The sequence below is a fragment of the Mytilus edulis genome, chromosome 9 (genome assembly GCF_963676685.1).
Source record: "Mytilus edulis chromosome 9, xbMytEdul2.2, whole genome shotgun sequence".
NCBI lineage: Eukaryota > Metazoa > Mollusca > Bivalvia > Mytilida > Mytilidae > Mytilus > Mytilus edulis.
This window is the reverse complement of record NC_092352.1, coordinates 24,174,368-24,196,877: the sequence shown is the minus strand read 5'-3', so window position 1 is coordinate 24,196,877 and position 22,510 is coordinate 24,174,368. Positions and strand designations below refer to the sequence as shown.

The 22,510-nt window shown below is 32.0% G+C and overlaps 1 protein-coding gene across 1 annotated transcript; it reads right to left on the bottom strand.

The window, feature by feature from the left end:
* Window positions 1-2,718: 2,718 nt before the first annotated feature.
* LOC139489881 (uncharacterized) lies at window positions 2,719-19,194 on the bottom strand. Its single transcript, XM_071276726.1, has 8 exons — window positions 18,679-19,194; window positions 17,164-17,222; window positions 12,642-13,148; window positions 10,233-10,259; window positions 9,154-9,291; window positions 7,582-7,717; window positions 6,524-6,775; window positions 2,719-4,802 (listed from the first exon to the last, which is right to left on the bottom strand). The coding sequence occupies exons 1-8, from the start codon at window positions 19,192-19,194 to the stop codon at window positions 4,626-4,628; spliced, it is 1,812 nt and encodes a 603-aa protein (XP_071132827.1). The 3' UTR covers window positions 2,719-4,625.
* Window positions 19,195-22,510: the final 3,316 nt, after the last annotated feature.

Below are 22,510 nucleotides of genomic sequence, written 5' to 3'. Positions count from 1 at the left end.
GTAGACAGTCAGAAAAGGTTAAACCACCATATAAAGTAACCACCTAATCTGAGTAGACAGTCAGACAAGGTTAAACCACCATATAATGTAAACAACTAATCTGAGTAGACTGTCAGAAAAGGTTTAACCACCATATAAAGTAACCACCTAATCTGAGTAGACAGTCAAACAAGGTTAAACCACCATATAAAGTAAACAACTAATCTGAGTAGACAGTCAGACAAGGTTAAACAACCATATAAAGTAAACAACAAATCTGAGTAGACTGTCAGACAAGGTCAAACCACCATTTAAAGTAACCACCTAATCTGAGTAGACAGTCAGACAAGGTTAAACCACCATATAAAGTAAACAACTAATCTGAGTAGACTGTCAGACAAGGTCAAACCACAATTTAAAGTAACCACCTAATCTGAGTAGACAGTCAGACAAGGTTAAACCACCATATAAAGTAAACAACTAATCTGAGTAGACAGTCAGACAAGGTTAAACCACCATATAAAAGTAAACAACTAATCTGAGTAGACTGTCAGACAAGGTTAAACAACCATATAAAGTAAACATCTAATATGAGTAGACAGTCAGACAAGGTTAAACCACCATATAAAGTAAACAACTAATCTGAGTAGACAGTCAGACAAGGTTAAACAACCAAATAAAGTAACCATCTAATCTGAGTAGACAGTCAGACAAGGTTAAACCACCATATAAAGTAACCAACTAATCTGAGTAGACAGTCAGACAAGGTTAAACCACCATATAATGTAACCACGTAATCTGAGTAGACAGTCAGACAAGGTTAAACCACCATATAAAGTAAACAACTAATCTGAGTAGACAGTCAGACAAGGTTAAACCACCATATAAAGTAAACAACTAATCTGAGTAGACTGTCAGACAAGGTTAAACCACCATATAAAGTAACCAACTAATCTGAGTAGACAGTCAGACAAGGTTAAACCACCATATAATGTAACCACGTAATCTGAGTAGACAGTCAGACAAGGTTAAACCACCATATAAAGTAACCAACTAATCTGAGTAGACAGTCAGACAAGGTTAAACCACCATATAAAGTAAACACCTAATCTGAGTAGACAGTCAGACAAGGTTAAACCACCATATAATGTAAACAACTAATCTGAGTAGACAGTCAGACAAGGTTAAACCACCATACAAAGTAAACAACTAATCTGAGTAGACAGTCATACAAGGTTAAACCACCATATAAAGTAAACATCTAATATGAGTAGACAGTCAGACAAGGTTAAACAACCATATAAAGTAAACATCTAATATGAGTAGACAGTCAGACAAGGTTAAACAACCATATAAAGTAAACATCTAATCTGAGTAAACAGTCAGACAAGGTTTAACCACCATATAAAGTAAACAACTAATCTGAGTAGACAGTCAGACAAGGTTAAACAACCATATAAAGTAAACATCTAATCTGAGTAGACAGTAAGACAAGGTTAAACAACCATATAAAGTAAACAACTAATCTGAGTAGACAGTCAGACAAGGTTAAACCACCATATAAAGTAACCACCTAATCTGAGTAGACAGTCAGACAAGGTTAAACCACAATATAAAGTAACCACCTAATCTGAGTAGACAGTAAGACAAGGTTAAACAACCATATAAAGTAAACAACTAATCTGAGTAGACAGTCAGACAAGGTTAAACCACCATATAAAGTAACCACCTAATCTGAGTAGACAGTCAGACAAGGTTAAACAACCATATAAAGTAACCACCTAATCTGAGTAGACAGTCAGACAAGGTTTAACCACCATATAAAGTAACCACCTAATCTGAGTAGACAGTCAGACAAGGTTAAACCACCATATAAAGTAACCAACTAATCTGAGTAGACAGTCAGACAAGGTTAAACCACCATATAAAGTAACCACCTAATCTGAGTAGACAGTCAGACAAGGTTAAACCACCATATAAAGTAACCAACTAATCTGAGTAGACTGTCAAACAAGGTTAAACCACCATATAAAGTAACCACCTAATCTGAGTAGACAGTCAGACAAGGTTAAACAACCATATAAAGTAACCACCTAATCTGAGTAGACAGTCAGACAAGGTTAAACCACCATATAAAGTAACCACCTAATCTGAGTAGACAGTCAAACAAGGTTAAACAACCATATAAAGTAACCACCTAATCTGAGTAGACAGTCAGACAAGGTTAAACAACCATATAAAGTAACCACCTAATCTGAGTAGACAGTCAGACAAGGTTAAACCACCATATAATGTAAACAACTAATCTAAGTAGACTGTCAAACAAGGTTAAACCACCATATAAAGTAACCACCTAATCTGAGTAGACAGTCAGACAAGGTTAAACAACCATATAAAGTAAACATCTAATCTGAGTAGACAGTCAGACAAGGTTAAACCAAAACAATCATTACATTCAAAATAACATACAATGAAATAAGATATGGGCTGAGAATCAATTAGGTTAAGAACCACGTTTTATAATAGCCTTTTTCTGATACAACATTTATTTCTGTCAAAATACATCAGATAACTAACGACAGAAAAGTATGATAGATCTAGACAAATCATTAACACTTGGATGAAAGGTCAATAAACCTCTTCAACTGATTTGGAATCAGCGTATCTTCATTTCCTGTTGAAAAACTATTTTCAGGGATTATAAACTATACAGCAACCAAACTGGACAAGGCAGCATAAAATGACTTTAAAAGGTTTATTCTGTAATAAAAAATAACAGCAGCAAATGTAATGCACCAGATGAGCATTTTGACAATAAATGTCTCTTCAGTGATGCTTTATATACTTTCAAAATATAAATAGTTAACATACTATAAAGCTCAAACAACATTTAACTGTAAAATAATACAATGTTTCCATAAAAACAAAACTACACTAGTTTAAGATATGGTACCATGTATTTGGCTTCACCAGCAAAACAAATGAGTCATATGCTGACATATAAAAGTGCAATTATTATGAAGTTATATGACAATAAAGCACCTCAAATGTCTTTAATTCAACATACTTTGATTTCACAATTGTTTCTGTAAAATAAATGGCGCATACCTCTGTTTTATTAACACATCATACCTATTTAAGACACTTTCAATTATTATTACAAGTAAATTTTTATATGTTAACTATTTGACTTTCAATTATTATTACAAGTAAATTTTTATATGTTAACTATTTGAATACATAAAATTCTTAGTCTTTGTAACATCCAGTCAAGTACTGTAAATTCAGAAATTATTGCATGCATTTATTATTGCGCTTTTGTCATTTTAGAGTAAATGCGATTTTTTTTTTGTTGAGAAAACTCCTGTTTAATTCATTTAAAATATTTCAAAATGCGAGTTTAAATTATTGCGTTTACATCTCTGTCACAATTTTCTCAATAATAAAAACCTTGCATTAATTTCTGAATTTACAGTACATGCTGACGACTTCACTTTTATTAGACCTTTTGTTTGATATGATTCACCCAATAATCACTACACACATACTGAGATAGGTTAATTTGTTAACGGGTGCCACATGTGGAGCAGGATCTGCTTGCTTACCCTTTTGGAGCACTTAAGAGAAGATGCTACTAAGTTGTAAAACTTGTGTCTGATCCATTTGTCATTTTGAACGATAGAATATGTTTAAACAAAAACTTAAGATCACCACCAGTTTTTGGTGGGGTTCCTTTTGCTTAGTCTTAAGTTTTCCATGTTGTGTCTTGTGTACTATCATTTGTCTTTATGGCTTTTTCTTTTTTATCCATGGCGTTGTGACTTTATTTTCAATCTATGAGTTGAGACCTGGCCTAGCGGTCATAAAACTTTCGAGCACGATTTTTGTACCCAGACTCAAGCATCAAGCAATCAAAATACTGGATTTTGTGTTTCGAGCACTTATTTTGTACTCGGAGTACTGAGTAAAGTTTTCTGACCGAGAGCCCAGGAGTCAGCACTTTAGTGTTGACATGAATATCAATTGTTTGGTCATTTTTATAAATTTTTCGAAAAATTAAGGTTTTCCTGTCCCCAGGCATAGATTACCTTAGCCGTATTTGGAAAAACTTTTTGGAACTTTGGGTCCTCTATGCTCTACAACTTTTTACTTGTTTGGCTTTAGAACTATTTTGATCTGAGTGTCACTGATGAGTCTAATGTAGACGAAATGTACGTCTGGGTATTAAATTATAATCCTAGTACCTTTGATAACTATTGAATGTCACTGGTATCTTCACCCCTCTTTTGTTACATTCTATATTTATTGTGCCGAGCAAATAAGATAAGTGTTGTGCTTATCTGGATGATAGTATATGATTCATCTTGCATAACAATTATCGTAACTGCCTGAATGTTCTGCAAGCTCAACCAATATATTATATAAATCAAAGGTGTCACTTTATCTTAGATCAATTTATTTTACTATACAATCAGTAAATTATATACTGTTCTAAAAAAACGTAGACAGCAATTGTTTCACAATAAAAACCTTTTTATAAAGATTTACAGGGACAGTTAGTATTGACACTAAATTGTGATTCCAGTAATTGTTAACATGGAAGAGTAAAAAAATTTACATGGACATGAAATGTAGAGATTTACTTCTCAAACTGTAGTATTATTTAATCTCCAAAATGCCTCCAGTAACTCATCACGATCTTTTTTTATCAGCATATCTTTTGGCTCTGAGTATGAAATATAACTTGTCTTCCTTCCAACATCTTTTTCATTTAAAATATCTACGATATGATCAACACTACACACTAGTAAGGTAAAAGTCACCTACAACATAAAATACATGTATAAAAAACAATATTTGGATGAGGAAAACTTAAGTTGGAAAAGACAGACAGGCAGACAAGGGGAACAATTGATTCTCCAGTAGCCTATAGCTACCAAGGGGCTTACAAAAGAGATACTATCAGTTTTCAGTATGATGTTTCTGAAAAAAAAAAATTCTCTTTTGAATTGATTCACATTTTTGAATCCCATGCACTTTTATAACTTTTTGTAAAGTATAATATTGAACATAATTGAAGCCTGTATTATGTGTTTACTGTAAACCAACTTATTTTCGCGAGCGATTTATTTTCGCGACATTCGCGAGTAGAAAAATAACGCGAATATGTATAACTTGGATCTTTACTTATCAAACTACATCAAGTAGATAAGAAAATCGCGAAATTAAATAGCCACGAAGTGGACTAGAAATCGTAAAACGCGAAATAAAGTATACACGAAAATAAGTTGGTTTACAGTATATCTTTGTCCTTAGGTCTTTAATGGATAGTTTTCACATTGGCAATCATGTCAAATCTCTTTATTTTTATATAGGGGTTAACATCACCACATACAACCTGTTTATTGAATCTATTAAATCACAGTGAAACAAAATATAATTTGGTGCATCCCCACACTGCTAAGTAAGATTTTGAAGGCTGGTCGATCATTGGAATGAAGAAAAAAAACATAAAATAAGGAGAAGTCGTGTAGTTAGGAATGGAACAACTATCCACCAGAATGTATTTAAGCAAAAAAACAATCATGACTGACAGGAAACCAACATCAAACAGATATTGGATTTTATGTAGTCATGTTTAATTACTGACACATGCACAAAGTTTGATAATTGGTGATAAACAAATATTTGTTTCTTTTGTATCATAATTTTCTTATGTCAGATAATGTAACTAGTTGAACCCTGCCACATTCAGTATGTGTCTGTCTCAAGTCAGGAACCGGTTATTCAGTGGTTGTCTGTTTTTTTTTATTGTTTGTTCCTTATTTTGAACATAAATTAGGCTGTTAGCTTCTTGTTCCGATTGTTTCATATTTTCCATTTCAGTGCCTTGTATATAGCCGACTATGATGGTTTTTCTCATTGTTGAAGGCAGAACAGTAACCCAGTTGTTAATTTCTGTGTCATTTTATCTCTTATGGAGAGTTGTCTCATTTGCAATCATACCACATTTTGTTATTTATATACATGCTTTTTTTATGCATTTATTCTTTTGAGGGTGTTTTTATCTGTTTCAAAATAATAAACTTTTGAAAACACTGTTGTAAATTGATAGTATATAAATTAAGGAATTAAAAAATTATAAAAATCAGAAAAAAAAACTGTTCATGTTCTTGTTTTTGAGTAATAAGATCTTAAAAATTTGGCAGGCAATAATTTTGTCCAGACTTTTCATACATATTACATCTGCACCATTTTTCTTTATAAAATAATGAAAAAAAACAAAGATTTTATAACATTTTCAAATATGTTTTTTAAACTATATATGTTAGAAAATTATGAAAAGAAAAATAGGGGTTAGTGGAAATTTTTTTTAATGGCACCACATCGATAAAACCAGAGGATTCTAATTATATGGCAAAAATTTAAAAACAGTAGGAGGAAACATCCTTAATATGAAAATCATAAAGTTAAAGTTTTTTTGGGTGTTTGTGCATTATTACATTCTGAACATTTGAATGATAATACATTCACATTTAAATACCTGTGTTCCAACAACAATCATGCCACTCAGGTATATTTTCCCATTTTTTATACATTTTTCTCCAAACAATTCATGGTCCACTACAAGTTCAGCACCATGTTGCCCAAGGAGCTTTTTACAAATTCTTTTATAGATTGAAGGTTGTTGATCAGTACTGCCATCAGTGTCCTGGTTAAAATCTGATAATTCTGACAATGATGATGATGAAAGACTCTCTGTAGTATCTAAATTCTCAGTTGACAACTTTTTTATCTATAAAAACAAGTTCATATTAATGATATGGTTCAGTTTTAGCTAGTATTAATAAAAACTATACTGTATTACCAATCTGGTTACAAGATTCCAACTGTTTAAAATAAAAAAAAATCCAATAAGGTGTGGTCAAAATTTAGTCCCATACATTATTCTTGAAATCAACAGTATAATTTTGTGATACTTAAGTAATGAACAAATAAAGCAATGCAGTTTAAGGCTTTCAATACTAATTAACAAATTATTTGAAAAGAGCCATAACCATGAATCATCATGATGACATATTAATCAAGTAATGATTTTATGAGTTTAATACCTTTTCATATGAAAGTTATCATGACTTACAATTTGCCTTAGCTGTAATGTTCAGCCTCTGATCTATTAAATTGATGTAGTGTAAAAAAGATTAAATAAATGGGGAATATGTTTATATATAGAGTTTAATACTAAGTTCATTTGAATCAAACATTTGGCTGCCTAACTGACTGTACCTTACATCTCTTATATCTTTACGTACATTTTGTAGGATGAGTCAGTAGATATTCATATAAGAATCAAACTTTGGATAAAAAAAGAAGACTTTTGACAGTTAATTTGTTCAATTGATCATGTTGATTGAATATCAAATCCTGCATTGATATGGTATACAAACAATCTAATGAAATTCATTACATGTATACATAGATATAAAAAGATGTGGTGTGAGTGCCAATGACAAAACTCTCCATCCGAGTCACAATTTAGCTTTAATAGTTATAAAAGCCTAATTTTATAATGCACATATCTATAATTTTGTCACTACTTACATCCACAACTGAAACAACATTTACAGCTTGATAATCACTAGCCTCCATCAGGTTACAGGGTAAAATAACAACATCTGCTTCTGAGGATACATTTTGTTGAAGAATATTTTGATCTGTTTTCCAGAGTGATCCCTCACTGAAAATAATTGATTAGAATTTATGCTTCCATTCTTATAATGAAGAAATTATTTTGTGTGATTTCATCAAATAGCAACTAGATGTTTAAACACAAAACAAACAATATATACTAAATTGAAGAAATGTTAAAAAGTTATAACATTTAGAACTGCTTCAAGGAGCTGATATAGCTGAGCTGCTCAAATTTGGCAAATTCTGATGAGTTTCATTCAATTAATTTTTATTTTTTTCTAATGTTGTGCTGTTACACCACTGTCTCAGGTCAGGAGAAAGTTGAGTTAATGTTTTATCTCTTCACATTGTGTCATTCCCAGGTCAGGTGCATATATAATGTAGCACAGACTGACAGTAATTGTGGTTGGTTGCAGTGTGCCATATCTGTTTTTTTTTTGTTAATTGATTTTAGCATAAAATAATGTTGGGTTTTCTTTTACATGTATTAGTGTTACCCATTTAGTCATGCAAGGGCATTATATAGCATACAGTATGAAGTTTACTCATTCTTATAGGCTGCGTAGGAACATACATTGTAAAAAAGAAGATGTGGTATGACTGCCAATAATTACACAGATGTTTTAACAACTATAGATCACTATCCAACCTTCAACAATAAGCAAAACCCATACCACATACATGTCGATAGCTATAGAAGGCCTCATACAAGAAAATTAATGGCCATATAAACATGTATGCACAAAACATCCACTTTCAACTCAACAAATATAAAACAAGAATGTGTCCATAGTAAATGGATGCTCCATATGCACTATCATTTTCTATGTTCAGTGGACCGTGAAACATATCTGATATCATATGCGAAACAGTTATTCCATATTGGTCAACCAACTCGTGATTGCGTCCGTAAAATTTACGATAGGGATGATTTCAACTTCAACATTTGGACTCTTTGTTTAATAGCTTCCTTGTGGGCAGCAACCCTCTATCATGGATTTCATGATAGGTAATGCAAGCGAAGAAATATTGTATCAATTTGGAGATACTCCATATGCAGGCGCTGCTGGAATGTTGCTACATAGAAATTGAAAATTAACATTTGGGATGCTGAAATCATCTCATTTGTCAAAAAGTTTTGTTTTCAATCGACCATCATTGTCAATTTCAAGATGTAAGTCAAGATATGAGGCAGACTTAACATTATATCAAAAAACTGTTACCATTATTTAGTGATTACAATATTCAAGGTTTCATGGATTGCTTAAAAATAATCCTTCTAATCTTTCCAGACATACATGTTGTACTATGATATATATGGACACCAAATGATGGTTTCTATTAACTTTCATATAATTGGGCTAAAATATTGAGGTTTAGGTAATCTTTTAACTCATCTTTTTTTAAGCACATGGACAGGTTCCTGTTATAATAATTCACAGGACAGTAGGATTGAAGTGAAGATCTTAACCTTATAAGTACCTTGGGTTCAGGTTACACATCTTCACAAAGTTGCAAAACAAATTAACAAATACTCTTTCTGGTACATTCAACAATCCTTGTTTACTTCTCATGATCTGTATTATATGGTGTACATTTCTCATGAATTGCTCTATCAATCTGAAAAATATAATGTCATATGAATTACTTCCACTTTAAACTGAAAAGTAAAGGCATTTGAGCTAATTGGTATTCAGAAAGATGGGTTTCAAAAGTATGAAAATTAAAAACATCTTTGTCTGACCTTTAAGGATTTGAAGAGAACTACAATGTACACTGAAGCATATTTGTTTATAAAAAGCAGTTAAAAGCTAGTTAGAGCTTATGCTATGCCCTTGTTTGTTTACTATGCAGACTCTAACCAAGGCCTATGTATTCATCATTACCAGTTTTTAATATTTATATTATTAAAGATAAGCTTAAATTGTATGTTAAGTTGCTAGAAAAGTGTGTTTATCACACCATGTACTGTACATATGTATGTATAATTATCAGAGAAAAAAAAAGATAATGTTTGATTTTTTTTCCCTCTGAAAATGACTGGCATGTTCATTTGTATAAAATGTATATATACACATGATACATGTTTATCAAAAAAACATGAAAATAGATTAAAGACCGAAATAGTGTAGATGCACAGATTGCTTCTTACACAACGGAGAATGCTCTTTACTAAATGTTAAATATTTCAAATTGGAGATGTAAAAATTCCCAAAACAATTCCATAATACATATTGTACATGGAGAAGATGCACAATTTCAACATGCATGTACATGTATGTGTAACTTTCTTGTGAAAATTCAGGGATCTAGGTTGGAAAATATCAGAGGAGTAGACCTTGTAACAAATTCTGAACCCACTTTAATCTTTCTGCCCAACAATTGCAGCATTGCCATACTTTGAACAGCATGGACAGGTTTTGGACTTCACCCAACCCAAACAAAAATCATATTACCCAGAATTACCAATTCCTGAGTGTATTGCCCAGCATTGAAAAACCCACAAGGGTCTTCCTACCCCAGAATACTTTGACAACACAAATTTACAATATTATACTTACCCTACTGTATAAGGCTTTAGTGTCTCCCTGAAAATAAAAGCAACAAAAATATGAATATATACATGTATCTTAAAGTTTAAATACATACATTACACGCATGACATGTACATGTACATGTATAGCAGATGAGCATGCATATAAAAAAGAAGATGTGGTATGATTGCCAATTAGACAACTGTCCACAAGAGACCAAAATGACACAGACATTAACAACTATACATGTAGGTCACCATTTGGCCTTCAACAATGAGCAAAGCCCATACATGTACCACATAGTCAGCTATAAAAGGCCCCGATATAACACAATGTAAAACAATTCAAACGAGAAAACTAACGGCCTTATTTAAATAAAAAAAATTGAACGATATAAAACTACATGTACATGTAGTTGGTTAGCATGGAAGTGTATCTTATATTTCCAAAAAAATTCATAAGGTACAAAATGTATTGCTTGAAAAAATTGTGGTTGTACATGTAATTCCAAGTACCAGTAGTGAGTGCAATGGACATGAACCTTGAGAATTTACTCCTCTCAGCACGAAGGGTCATGAATTTGGATTGGTTTTCTATTAACTACATATTATTCACACTACATGTACATATACATATGCATTGATCTATGTACAAACATGTAACTGTAAAGTATACATGATAGATATTCATGTACATGACATTTATTACACTTGCCATGTGGTTTCACCGTTACTGTTGCAGCACTGCAGAAAATACATACATACATGTACATGACATACATGTACATGATTTAAAATGTTATATTTTTATAATATTGGTAATATTTAAAAGGGAATTAATTCTCAATTCAAAGTACAAATATGTACATGTAGTTCAAATTTTATCAACCAGAATGAAAAAAAAATCCAATCCTTATACAGCTGACTACAACAATATAGGCAGTACAGTAGTTTTGCTCATTGTACTCTGATCATGACATGTTCTGAGACTACTATACATTGTTATGTACATGTATATACATGTACAATATGTAATGCATGTGTTATAAAAGTCTCAGTTAATACATGTACATTTTAAACTGCATAAATTGACTGAATTGAATGACTTTGTTAACAAACATGACAATTGCAAATATCAGTTAAGATAAACACATTTTATTCCAGTATTCTACTATGCAAATCAAAGGGAAAATTATTGATTGGTTGCAGCAATACAAATATTTGGTGAATTTTTCATCAAACTTGTTAATACATGTACATGTATATTCTGTTCAAACAATAAACATTTTGCAACTAGATAACAGTAAGAAAAAAATAAAAATAAAGGTGAATGGACCCTGAACAAATGCTGAACAATGCTGAATGAACAGGCATTAAGCGAACCAAAATCAAGGCGTTCGAACCAGGATGCTATGCTGACCTTCATGTATTGCTGGGGTCTTATTGGAGTCTAAGCGTGAAGTCGGATTGCTGATTTTTTTGTAAGCGTGATACATGAAAGTCAAATATTTGTGCCTTGAAAACTGGAAATGAAGTCTAGTCAGTCAGGGGTACTACTTGTACAAGTGTATTTTATTTACTTGAAGAAGTAAAAAAAAATATATACATAAAACATGTATAAGTAAATAAATAATGTTTGAATAATCTCCCCTTAATTTTCTAAAAAATTTACTTGTATAAGTAAATTTTTCTTACAATCCCACAAAAATCCTCAAGTTTTGAGATGTAAAATCATGCTTTTAATGATTTTTCCCAGGTTTGCTCAAATTTTTTCATTAAAGTTCAATGTTTCATCTCATTAATTCATCAAAGAAAATGATTTTTACTTACATGTATACAAGTAAAAAATCCGGATTGCCTAAGGGACATAACTAAGCCAATTCTTTTTTACCTATACAAGTAAATAAAATTCACTTGTATAAGTATCCTACAAATCCTACAAATTTACTTACATGTATATGTGTATTTTTTTTTTACTTCTTCAAGTAAATAAAATACACTTGTACAAGTAGTACCCTGACTGCTAGTGGGACACAGGAAATAACAAAAAAATGAGAATTGCATACATTTGTATATTTTTTGTACGTTCATAGTGTACGTGATAAGGGAATCTGACAAAACAGTTACATGTAGCAGGATCTTAATTCTTTATCATGTTTATCATTTGGTCTTTGTGGTCAAGAGTTTTTTGGTTGGCAATTATCGTCTTATTTTTAAAGTCAAACAAATCCTTGCACATACAAGATGGATTGTATTATCTGACTGATTGATGTTATCTTAGTGTTCAGTGTCAAATATTTCATTCATGTTCGGGGCTAGTTCATTATTGCTGGTGATTAATAATGTCACACAGTCCAATTGAAAACTAAGGCCTTTACTTGCACAAGAACTGAAATTATCAATGCTTAAAATACCAACAAATTTAGATCATATTCACCTAGTGTTTATAAATGTATCACTTTCCAAGTTACTTCTTACTTTTTCTGCCACATCAATATTTACTTCATTTGGAGAAAGTCTATATTTTCTACAATAATCTACCACTTCCTGTGTTGAAAACGAGAAATCTAAACTGTCATGTATACATGTTGTATATTCTTTCTCTTTTTCTGTTAATGGTTTAAACATATCGATATTGCTATACACATTATCCAGCAACTCAGACAGTGGTATAGACTTCTCACAGTAAAAAATGCCTAAAGAGTGAAGACATGCGAGATCCCATTGCGATGTACTTGAAGGCAATAGTCCTTTGCATTTGACTGTATACAGTAAGTCTTCGTCGTCATCCTCTGAGTCCGATTTACGTTGTAATTTTGATATTTTGCGTACGCGATTTCGTATTTTCCGCTGCTCAGCCATTCCGGAAGTAAACAAACAATGCATAAAAAAGAACAAAGTTCGGAACGGAACTATACGAAAAAACGGATTAGAAAGAAGACTTCTAAAATAATAATAATAATAAATAATAAATACTTTATTTATAGTCATAAGAAACCTCAAATCAAAAAAACAATGCATATGTTTTTTTATTTAAGGAATGACTGTAATATTTTTTCTGTCTATGAAGAAATAACATTAAAAATTTGGTGCACACTGAATAACGCGCGTAGCGGGTTATTTAACAGTGTGCACCCCATTTTTTATGTTATTTCGAATAGGCAGAAAAAAATATTAGTCATTTCTTATAATTTAATTCTAAATTCCATTTTAAACCGTAGAAAACCATGAAAAAACGTTGATGACGTCACGGTCACATGACTAAATTATGTCTATGGGCTCATAACAAATTAAGGGACCGTTCAATATTTACCAGATGGATGGGCCGGTGCATTCTTAATATTGTTTCATTAAAAAAGTTATTGCCCATCCTTTTAAATTCTGAAAAAAAGTCCTTGCCCATCTAAAAAAATCTATAAAAAAAGTCCTTGCCCCTCTAAAACTATAAGACAATAAAAAATGATTTAGGTTCTTTTTCTATTCTAAAGTTTTTAAAATTTTATGTCTTGAAATCAAAGAATAAACTACTTTAACCTATAATGGTTTACTTTTTAAATTGTTATTTGTATGGAGAGTTGTCTCATTGGCACTCACACCACATCTTCCTATATCTATTTGGTGTTAATACAAAATTTAAAATGTGCCATATATGTATACATTTAGTTCAAATATGAATATTCCTTTATCTGTTCTACTTTTGGAAAAAGAAATTATGGTCCTTTTAAGCAAATATAGGCAGGCATGTTTTTGAATTTGATGCAGCCTTTTTCGCCTATTAATTAATTCCCTAAATTTGACAGCTAAACACCAAACTATCAAAAAACCTAGCATTCTGTAAGATTGATATAAAAATGAGAAAGCTGTACAGTTATATGAAAATCTAAGTTATTTGAAAAAGTTTAAAAAAAATTTAAAGGTGACCAGTCACCATCCAAATTTGGTCCAAACTTAAAATTGCAGCTTTTTTTTAAGTTATTAACTAAATCCATAAAAATGACAGCAAAAAACAAAGTACTTAACAGCCTGGCATTCAGTAAGATCAATATAAAAATGATTTAGCAGTAGAGTTTTATGAAAATGCAAGTTGATTTGAAAAAGTTATGAACAAATTTAAAGATGACTATCTTGAAATAACCTAAAACAGAAAATTTAGCTTTTTCTTAAACCTTTTTATTAAATCCATAAGAATGACAGCAGCACACCAAACTACCAAACAACTTGGCATTTTTTTTAGATCAATCTATAAATGAAATAGCTGTAAAGTTTTATGGAAATCCATGTTGATTTGAAAAAGTTATAAAAAAAATTAAAGATGACTATCTGGATTTAGCATAAACTGAAAATTTGAGCTTTTTCTTAAACCTTGTTATTAAATCCGTAAGAATGACAGACATACACCAAACTACAAATGAACGTGGCATTCTGTATAAAGTTCAATATATAAATGAAAAGTCTGCATAGTTTTATGAAAATCCAGGTTGATTTAAAAAAGTTATAAAAAACATTAAAGATGACTATCTAGATTCAGCCTAAACTTAAAATTCTAGATTTTTTTTACCTATTTATAAAATCCATAAAAATGACAGCAATACACCAAAGTACCAAACAAACTGGCTTTCTGTAAGATCAATATATAATTGAGATAGCTCTTGAGCTTTATGAAAATCCAAGTTGATTTGAAAAAGTTATAAAAAAAATTAAAGTTGACTATCTGAATTTAGCCTAAAATGAAAATTTGAGCTTTTTTTCTTACCTATTAATAAAATCCATAAATTTAACAGCAATACACATAACTACCAAACAACCTGGTTTCCTATAAGATCAATATATTAATGAATAAGCTGTATAGGTTTTTGAAAATCCAAGTTGATTTGAAAAATTTACAAAAAAATTAAAGTTGACTATCTGAATTTATCCCTAACTTAAAATTTGAGCTTTTTTTCTTACCTATTAATTAAATCCATAAATTTAACAGCAATACACCAAACTATTAAACAACTTGGTATTCCATAAGGTCAAAATAATTTATAAGATAGTCCGAAAGGAAAATTTGAGCTTTTTTAATCCTTAATTAAATCCTTAAAGTTGACAGAAATGAACCAAGCTACCAGTTTTTGAGTGCCAGCAAAAGAAATTTCTTACACAACGATAAAATGGATAAAAAATTTTCCTATAAAATATGTTCTGGCCCATCCACTAAATATTTTAAAAAAGATCTCGCCCATCCAAATATTTCCACAAAAAAAGTGCTTGCCCCGCCCCATTTTGCACCGGCCCATCTATCTGATAAATATTGAACGGTCCCTAACGTCAGCCAATCAGAAGACGTGTTACATTCAAAATTAAATTATTACTCAATGGATAGTTTTCATTATAAAACTTATGCACATATATACTTTTTTTCTGAAGAAAATTCTTTTATTTATTCATATTTAGAAGAAGTTTACTTTATTTTAATTGCTTCCTTCCAGGAAGCAATTCCCCCGACGTATTTTTCGTATGCAAAGTGACCTCAGTGTGACCCATCTCGTAAAAATCCGGTGATCTCAATACGCATGGATGTCCTTAAAATAAACTATTATCTGAATTTACATGTTTTAAAAACACGTGCTCAATTTCAATGCTTTTTTGTTAATTTTTTGTCGATTGCTGACAAACAGGTGACAATCGTTAAACTTCGACTTCAAAACACGAACTTTAATTAGGTGCCATATTTTCACAACAACACTGACCGATTGAAAAAAAATTGACGATTATACGAAATTTACACGAGATTCACGTTGATAGTAAACATGCATATTAAGAGTATAAATATGGTATATTAGTATATATGGTACAAATAAGTACAAATATTAAAGTGATATAGATAGAAAAATCTGAGATTTATGATTAAAAAAAAAGGGGGGGAGGGACTATATGGGGCTCATACAGGATCCTGTCCTCAAGCACCTGTGAATTTCATCTGATAATTACATTTTTAGTTTAGAAACAAGAAATTATAAAAACTTTGTTTAGACTGTTCTATCGTTCATATCTTTTTTTTTTATTTGAACAGGAATACTGTTCCAAAGAACTATACCGGAGTATTGTAATGTTTTTTTTTTCATAAAATTTGTTCTCGGCGTGGTATGAAAAGGCAATTATTGTCCGATGAACGCAAAGAATATCTTGCACTAACGTTAACATTTTGGTTATTATTAAATAATTGACATAGATAATGTAATCAGGTGCAAGACTGTTTACACACTTATACATTAATACTCCTTTGTGATATTAACTCGAATAATTCAAGCCCTTTCCGTGTCCGATTTTCTCCCACACGAGGCTTTGTAGATCAGCGGAATATAACGACTGAATTATTCGGGTTATTGTGATATGTGATTCTTGATTGAAAAGTTAACCATCCTAATTGTTTAAATAAAGTTTTTGATGGTGTGTCATATGATTTTTAAAGAATTATTCTGGCTGCCCTTTTTTGCACTTTTAACATTTTTTTCCATATTAAGATTACATGTTTCAGTCCATATTGTAGAACAATAATCAAAAAGAGGAAGTATATATCCATTATAAAATAAACATAAAACCTTTTTTATGGAATATAATGCTTTAATCGATTTAGTAAACCTAGTCTAGTACTAATCACAGTACATACTTTGTTTATTTGTTGATTCCATGAAACATCGATTATGATGTCAAGTAATTTTTCACTGTTTACATTTTCTAAAAGAATTCCACTGTATTCTATCTTTAAAGTATCTTGTATATTCTGAAGCTTTCTATGATAACCAACTAACATATTGATTTGGATTTTTAATATTTAGAATCATATCATTATATTCACACCATATTTTAAAAGTTGCTATTTAAAATATGGACTAAAATATGATATCCCGTCCTCTTATAATCTTTTAATAAGAAATAAATATAATAGCTCGATTTAGATTCGACATGGAACATACTCTAAGCTCTGTTTAGATTTTCTGTGAACAGATTTGTCAGCAAAAGCACTTAAAAATCTCTGAAAAAAACCCGGTATCATTGTTTAGAGGGCAGTGCTCGCTATCTGTATCTGTATCTGTATTTGTACGTTGAAGACAACAATTCTGGCTTTTACTCAGCGGGAGAGAGAGTCACCTATTGGCGGTGTTGGAGAGCAGATTTGAAGCTCTCAACTGTATCTGCTCTTCCAGTTGGTTCCAGTGTAGTATGCTCTTGACAAAGAAAGAGTTCTTATATGGATCCGTGTTGCTAGGGATATTTTCTAGCGCCTTCGTCCTGTTCTTCACTGAATTTATCACTATATTGGCACTTACAAAACTGTCAAATGTTTTAGGTTTTACTTTTAACAAGAAAATCGTCGGGATTAATAGCTGGGACCAACCCCTCAAACACTTTGTACAGAAATACCAGCCGTTGACTTGTTCTTCTTGTTTGTAGGTTGTCTAGTTCTAACTCGGCTATCATTTTGGTGACCGACCCCTATTCCGAGCTCTAGACCTATAGTCGCCTGTAATAAATCTAGCGGCTCTGCGTTGTATTCTTTCCAATTGATTTATATCATGTTGTGTATATGGGTCACATATTATGATCTTATATTCTAATTCGCCAGCTCAAGCGAATATAAATTATTTAATAAATAAAACAACACATAAATAGGACAAGTGTGCCTACAGCTGTAGCAGCCTTTATTATTAATTTTACATTCAATATGATTCTCAAACTAAAGTCCTTCACTATAAATTCAGGCACACTACCAATCCAATCATACAATAGCACAGTAATATACAGTAACACAATAAAAAACTATCTACAAAAGAGGAAAAATTCATATTAATATAATGTAATATATGCATATACTCCCATCAACGATAACCATCTCATAAAAGGATGGGTGGGTGGGTAAACATAATACCGAATGCTGCTACGTTGATCTATAGGCAAACTTCGAATAACTTTATTTTCTCAAACTAACCCGTTAAATAATACTTTTCACGAAACTCATGAGGGCATATACCCGTAAAACCGGCATTACGGGTATATACCATCCAAACAAATTGAACGTAAACACACACCATGTGCTTGATATAAACACACACACACACGTGTTTATAGTAAACAATCACTTGACCGTTACAACGTCATGTGACTTAATACCTTTAATAAATATATATATTATGGCACCATATTCCATAGTTGATCGTTCTAATGATATATATGCTGTCTTTTTGCAATCTTTTGAGCAGAAGCGTAGATTTCTTCTTAAAAAGCCGAGTGTCGAATTGGCTTTCTTGGCTACATTTGAGATATGCGTGGTCCATTTTAGGTCTTCTGATATATGTAGGCCTAGGTATGGGTTGTGTTGGACTTGTTGTAGTACATGTCCGTCTAGGCTGTACATCTTCTGGCTTTTTCTTAATGCTAAGTATATAGCATTTTTTTGCATTAAAGCGCATGCCCCAGTTTTTGGCCCATACCTCTAGGTTTTGGAGGTCTCGCTGTAGGAGTGTGTGGTCATGTTGGCTATTTATGTTCCTGTACAGGAGGCAGTCATTTGCGAAAAATGATTGTACTGCTTTCATTTTCCTTTGAGTTAGTGGTCCTCTTATACCGTATTCATTCATTTTGTGCAGCAGTTTTTTATGTGGCACGGTGTCAAATGCTTTGGAGAAGTCGAGGATAGCTACATCAATTTGTTTTCCTGCGTCAAAGGCTTTCATAAAGTCATGTAGTGTGACAAGCTGTTGGGTTTCACAGGAATAACCTGACCTGAAACCATGGTTTAGTGATGTAAGTACTATGTACTTCTCTAGATGTTTAAATATATGTCTACATATAATATGTGCCAGTAGCTTGCATGGTACAGATGTTAGTGATACTGGTCTATAGTTTTCTTGTGCATGTTTATCTCTCTTTTTGAAGACACTTGATATATTTGCGTTTAGCCAGTCTCTTGGTAGTGTACCAGTGTTGATTAATTTTTGGAATATCATTGTAAGTCCAGGTGCTAGTTATTTTGAGCATTCTTTTAATATACGGTTTGGTATGCCGTCTGGTCCTGATGCCTTGGATGTATTCAATTTTTTTTCAGCAGCTTTTCGACTCCATCTGGTCTTATGTCTAAAGGAGGTATTGTGCTTTTTATATGCTTTGATGTTTTTGGCAGAGTTTTGTCTTTATCTCTTGTGAATATTGAACTGAATTGTTTAATCAGTAATTCTGCTTTCCCTTTGCTGTCATTTATTAGGTGCCCATTGTTTTTAAGGGGTGCTATTCCTATGTTGTCCTGTTTTCTTAATTTAACATATTTCCAGAAGGGTTTTCTAGCCCTTCTAGGATTGTTGTGTTGATATAGTTCCATTCAGCTTTCCTGAATTGTCTCTTACATTCTTTTTGAAAATGTCTATATTAAGTTGTTAGTTTTCTTTGCCTGTTGATATAGCCTTGTTTTCTTTTTAAACATTTTCCTGATGTTAATGATTGATCCAGGGTAGACTGGTTTTTAGATCGGATGAGTTTTGATGGTATATGGTTGTCAAGGTTCGAATAAAGGTCTGTCTTGACTTTGTCCCATAAGACAGACCTTCATTCGAACCTTGGTTCGTTATGCTATGCGTTTAAGCAGCGGGGGCATAAAAATTCAATACAAATAGATACTTATTATTGAATTAATTCCTCACCAATAAAATAAAGAGATGCTCTATATCACCCATGCACTTTGTAAAGGTAAAATATATGATTTTCTAAAGCAAGGTTTTGATTCAGAAAAAGCAGAGCTACCCAATTTGCTGATATATTTAAAACATGCAGCTGCTTCAAAAGCTTGTATTCTAAAAAAAAATGAAAAATAAAAACAAAACCCAAAAATGTAAATATTTGGATTCAGATTTAAAGAAGAAAAGATGATTTTTGATGGATAAAGGACATTACTTTCTAAATATCCTTTTAATCCGATTATAAGAGGATCATATTTCAAGTACACCAAATTGCGAGATTTAAGGGATCATGATCCCAAGAAATGTTTTCAATCTTACTGTGTGTCCATAACAACTCATACATGTATGTCCTAACATGTCACTCGGTTGTCACTACAGCTGATGGAAAATACTTTTCCATATGGTTATTTTAAAATTCTATTATGAACTACAATTTCCATTAAATTGTTATTTCTCGTGATAATATTTATTTTTCCTTTTTGATTTTTTTTTTTTGGTTAGTATATATTTTAATTTTCCTTTTTGATTTTTTTTTCGGAAAGAATAAAGTAAATATCTAGCTATGAAATAACTTACCGAACTTACTAAAATATGCACTGTATTTCTATAACACTTTTACATTCGGAAGTCTTTTCCTGTACGTGAATGATTGATAAAATACATTGATTGTGTCGTCGAAGATTGTCTAGTTAAAACATTTATTGTCCAGCGACAAGTACTACTAATCGATGATCGCTAAGATGTTCAACTGATTCAACAGAAAAAAATAAAGTGAAACTGCAGTGCACAATGCAACGGAAGCCGTAAGGTACGCCGTAAGTGAAATATCACAGCTAATGACAAGAAAAATAGTCTGACTATATGATGTCGTTGGAACAGAGGGTGGACATCTTCTATGTTTTATGTGATAAAAATACAATGAAATTGCGTTAAATATCTACGTCGTTTTCTTAAGTCCAGTAGTACGCGTCTTTTTGACAGTGTTATATGTCAGAAAGCTGAAATATGGCCATAAATTGATATCGTTATACATGTACACGAGTTATACTGTTTTTCTCCATACTGACATACCAAGGACAGGTACGTCGCCACATGCTGAGCAGAATTTACTTACCTTTGCAAAGGACATGATATCACCTGAAGTTGTAGTCACTATTTATGTTTTGAACTGTTGTCACGTTATAAAAAAAGCAGATGTGGTATGATTGCCAATGAGACAACTTTCCACAAGAGAAACATCTTTCTAAACTATTAACATCTTTTTCATAAGCAATCAAAGCCGGGATTCAAAAATATTGTGAAACTGCCTAGTCTAGGTGGCATGAATCAGATGTAGACACTAAAAATTACAAAGATCTTTTAGAGTTCATACAATCACAGACTCTATTATCTTACAATAGTATTAAAGCATTTGACTGTTCTACACTTTAAACAAGTATTCCCCATTCCAAACTAAAAGACAAATTGAAGTATTGCTTTGTTTTATAAAAAAAGAAGAGCCAACGTAGATATACAAGAATTTTGTCTTAGGGAGGGATAAATCTTACTTTGTAAAGGATCACACTGATTCAAACAAAAAAGTTCTCTGAAACTGATATTATCAAGATGCTTTATTTCTTGGTAGACAACATATTTGTTACGTTTGAAGGACGTGTTTTTCAACAGACTGTGGGCATTCCAGCATGATGATTTCAGCTTCCCAATTGTGAACTTTCAATTTCTATGTAGCAACATTTCAGCAGCGCTTGCGTACGGATTACATATCTCCCAATTGATACGATATTCCCGCGCTTGTATTTCCTATCCTGATTTCCTTGATAGAGGATTGCTGCGCACAATGAAGCTATCAAACCAAGAGTTCAACATTGTAAAGTTGAAATCATCCGGCCCTTCGTAAATTTTACGGACGCCATCATGAGTTGGTTGACCGTTATGGAATAACCTTTTCACAGATGATATCCCCTTCCCTTTTCATGAAGGTGACCTACCGAATAAGACTATTTACCGGGTATGTGATAAAATGAGCAACACGTCGGGTGCCACATTCCGGATCCGGAGCACCTGAGCTCATTCCCAGTTTTAAGTGGGGTTCGTGTTGCTCAGTCTTTAATTTTCTATGTTGTTTCTAGTGTACTATTATTGGTCTGTCTTTTTCATTTTTAGCCATGGCGTTGTCAGTTTATTTTCGATGTAAAGTCGTGTTTTCTGGTAGGGTAACCGAAACTTGCTCATGCACATGTGGCTTCATTTGTGTTACTCATTGCAAGTTAAAGTGTTGGATTATATTAGTAAATGATATGTGTGTGCCAATCAAAGGACAGATCAATGGATATAGTTTTTGAAAGAATAATTAATATCTCAAGTTGGCCAAATGGCACTGTGTCACAGGTACTTTTTACAAGTCACTGTGTGCTGTCCTTCAGTAGGAGATAAGGATACATTTGTATATCAAATTAATTTCTATGATGCATGTGAAAAATGTTTGTTTTGTGCGTTTAAAACAACGTTAACGTCAATGAAGTATACTCATTTTTCAAATTACATTTAACCATATTCTGTTAAAGATGAAATCCATTTTTTAATTCAATGCCCA

Coding starts and splice junctions, on each gene's coding strand:
- LOC139489881 (XM_071276726.1), bottom strand. CDS start 19,194: ATGATATTCCAAAAATTAATCAACACTGGTACACTACCAAGAGACTGG. Junction 13,149..17,163: donor AAATCTAAACAGAGCTTAGA/GTATGTTCCATG, acceptor TTATTATTTTAG/AAGTCTTCTTTCTAATCCGT. Junction 4,803..6,523: donor TGATTGTTGTTGGAACACAG/GTATTTAAATGT, acceptor TTTATGTTGTAG/GTGACTTTTACCTTACTAGT.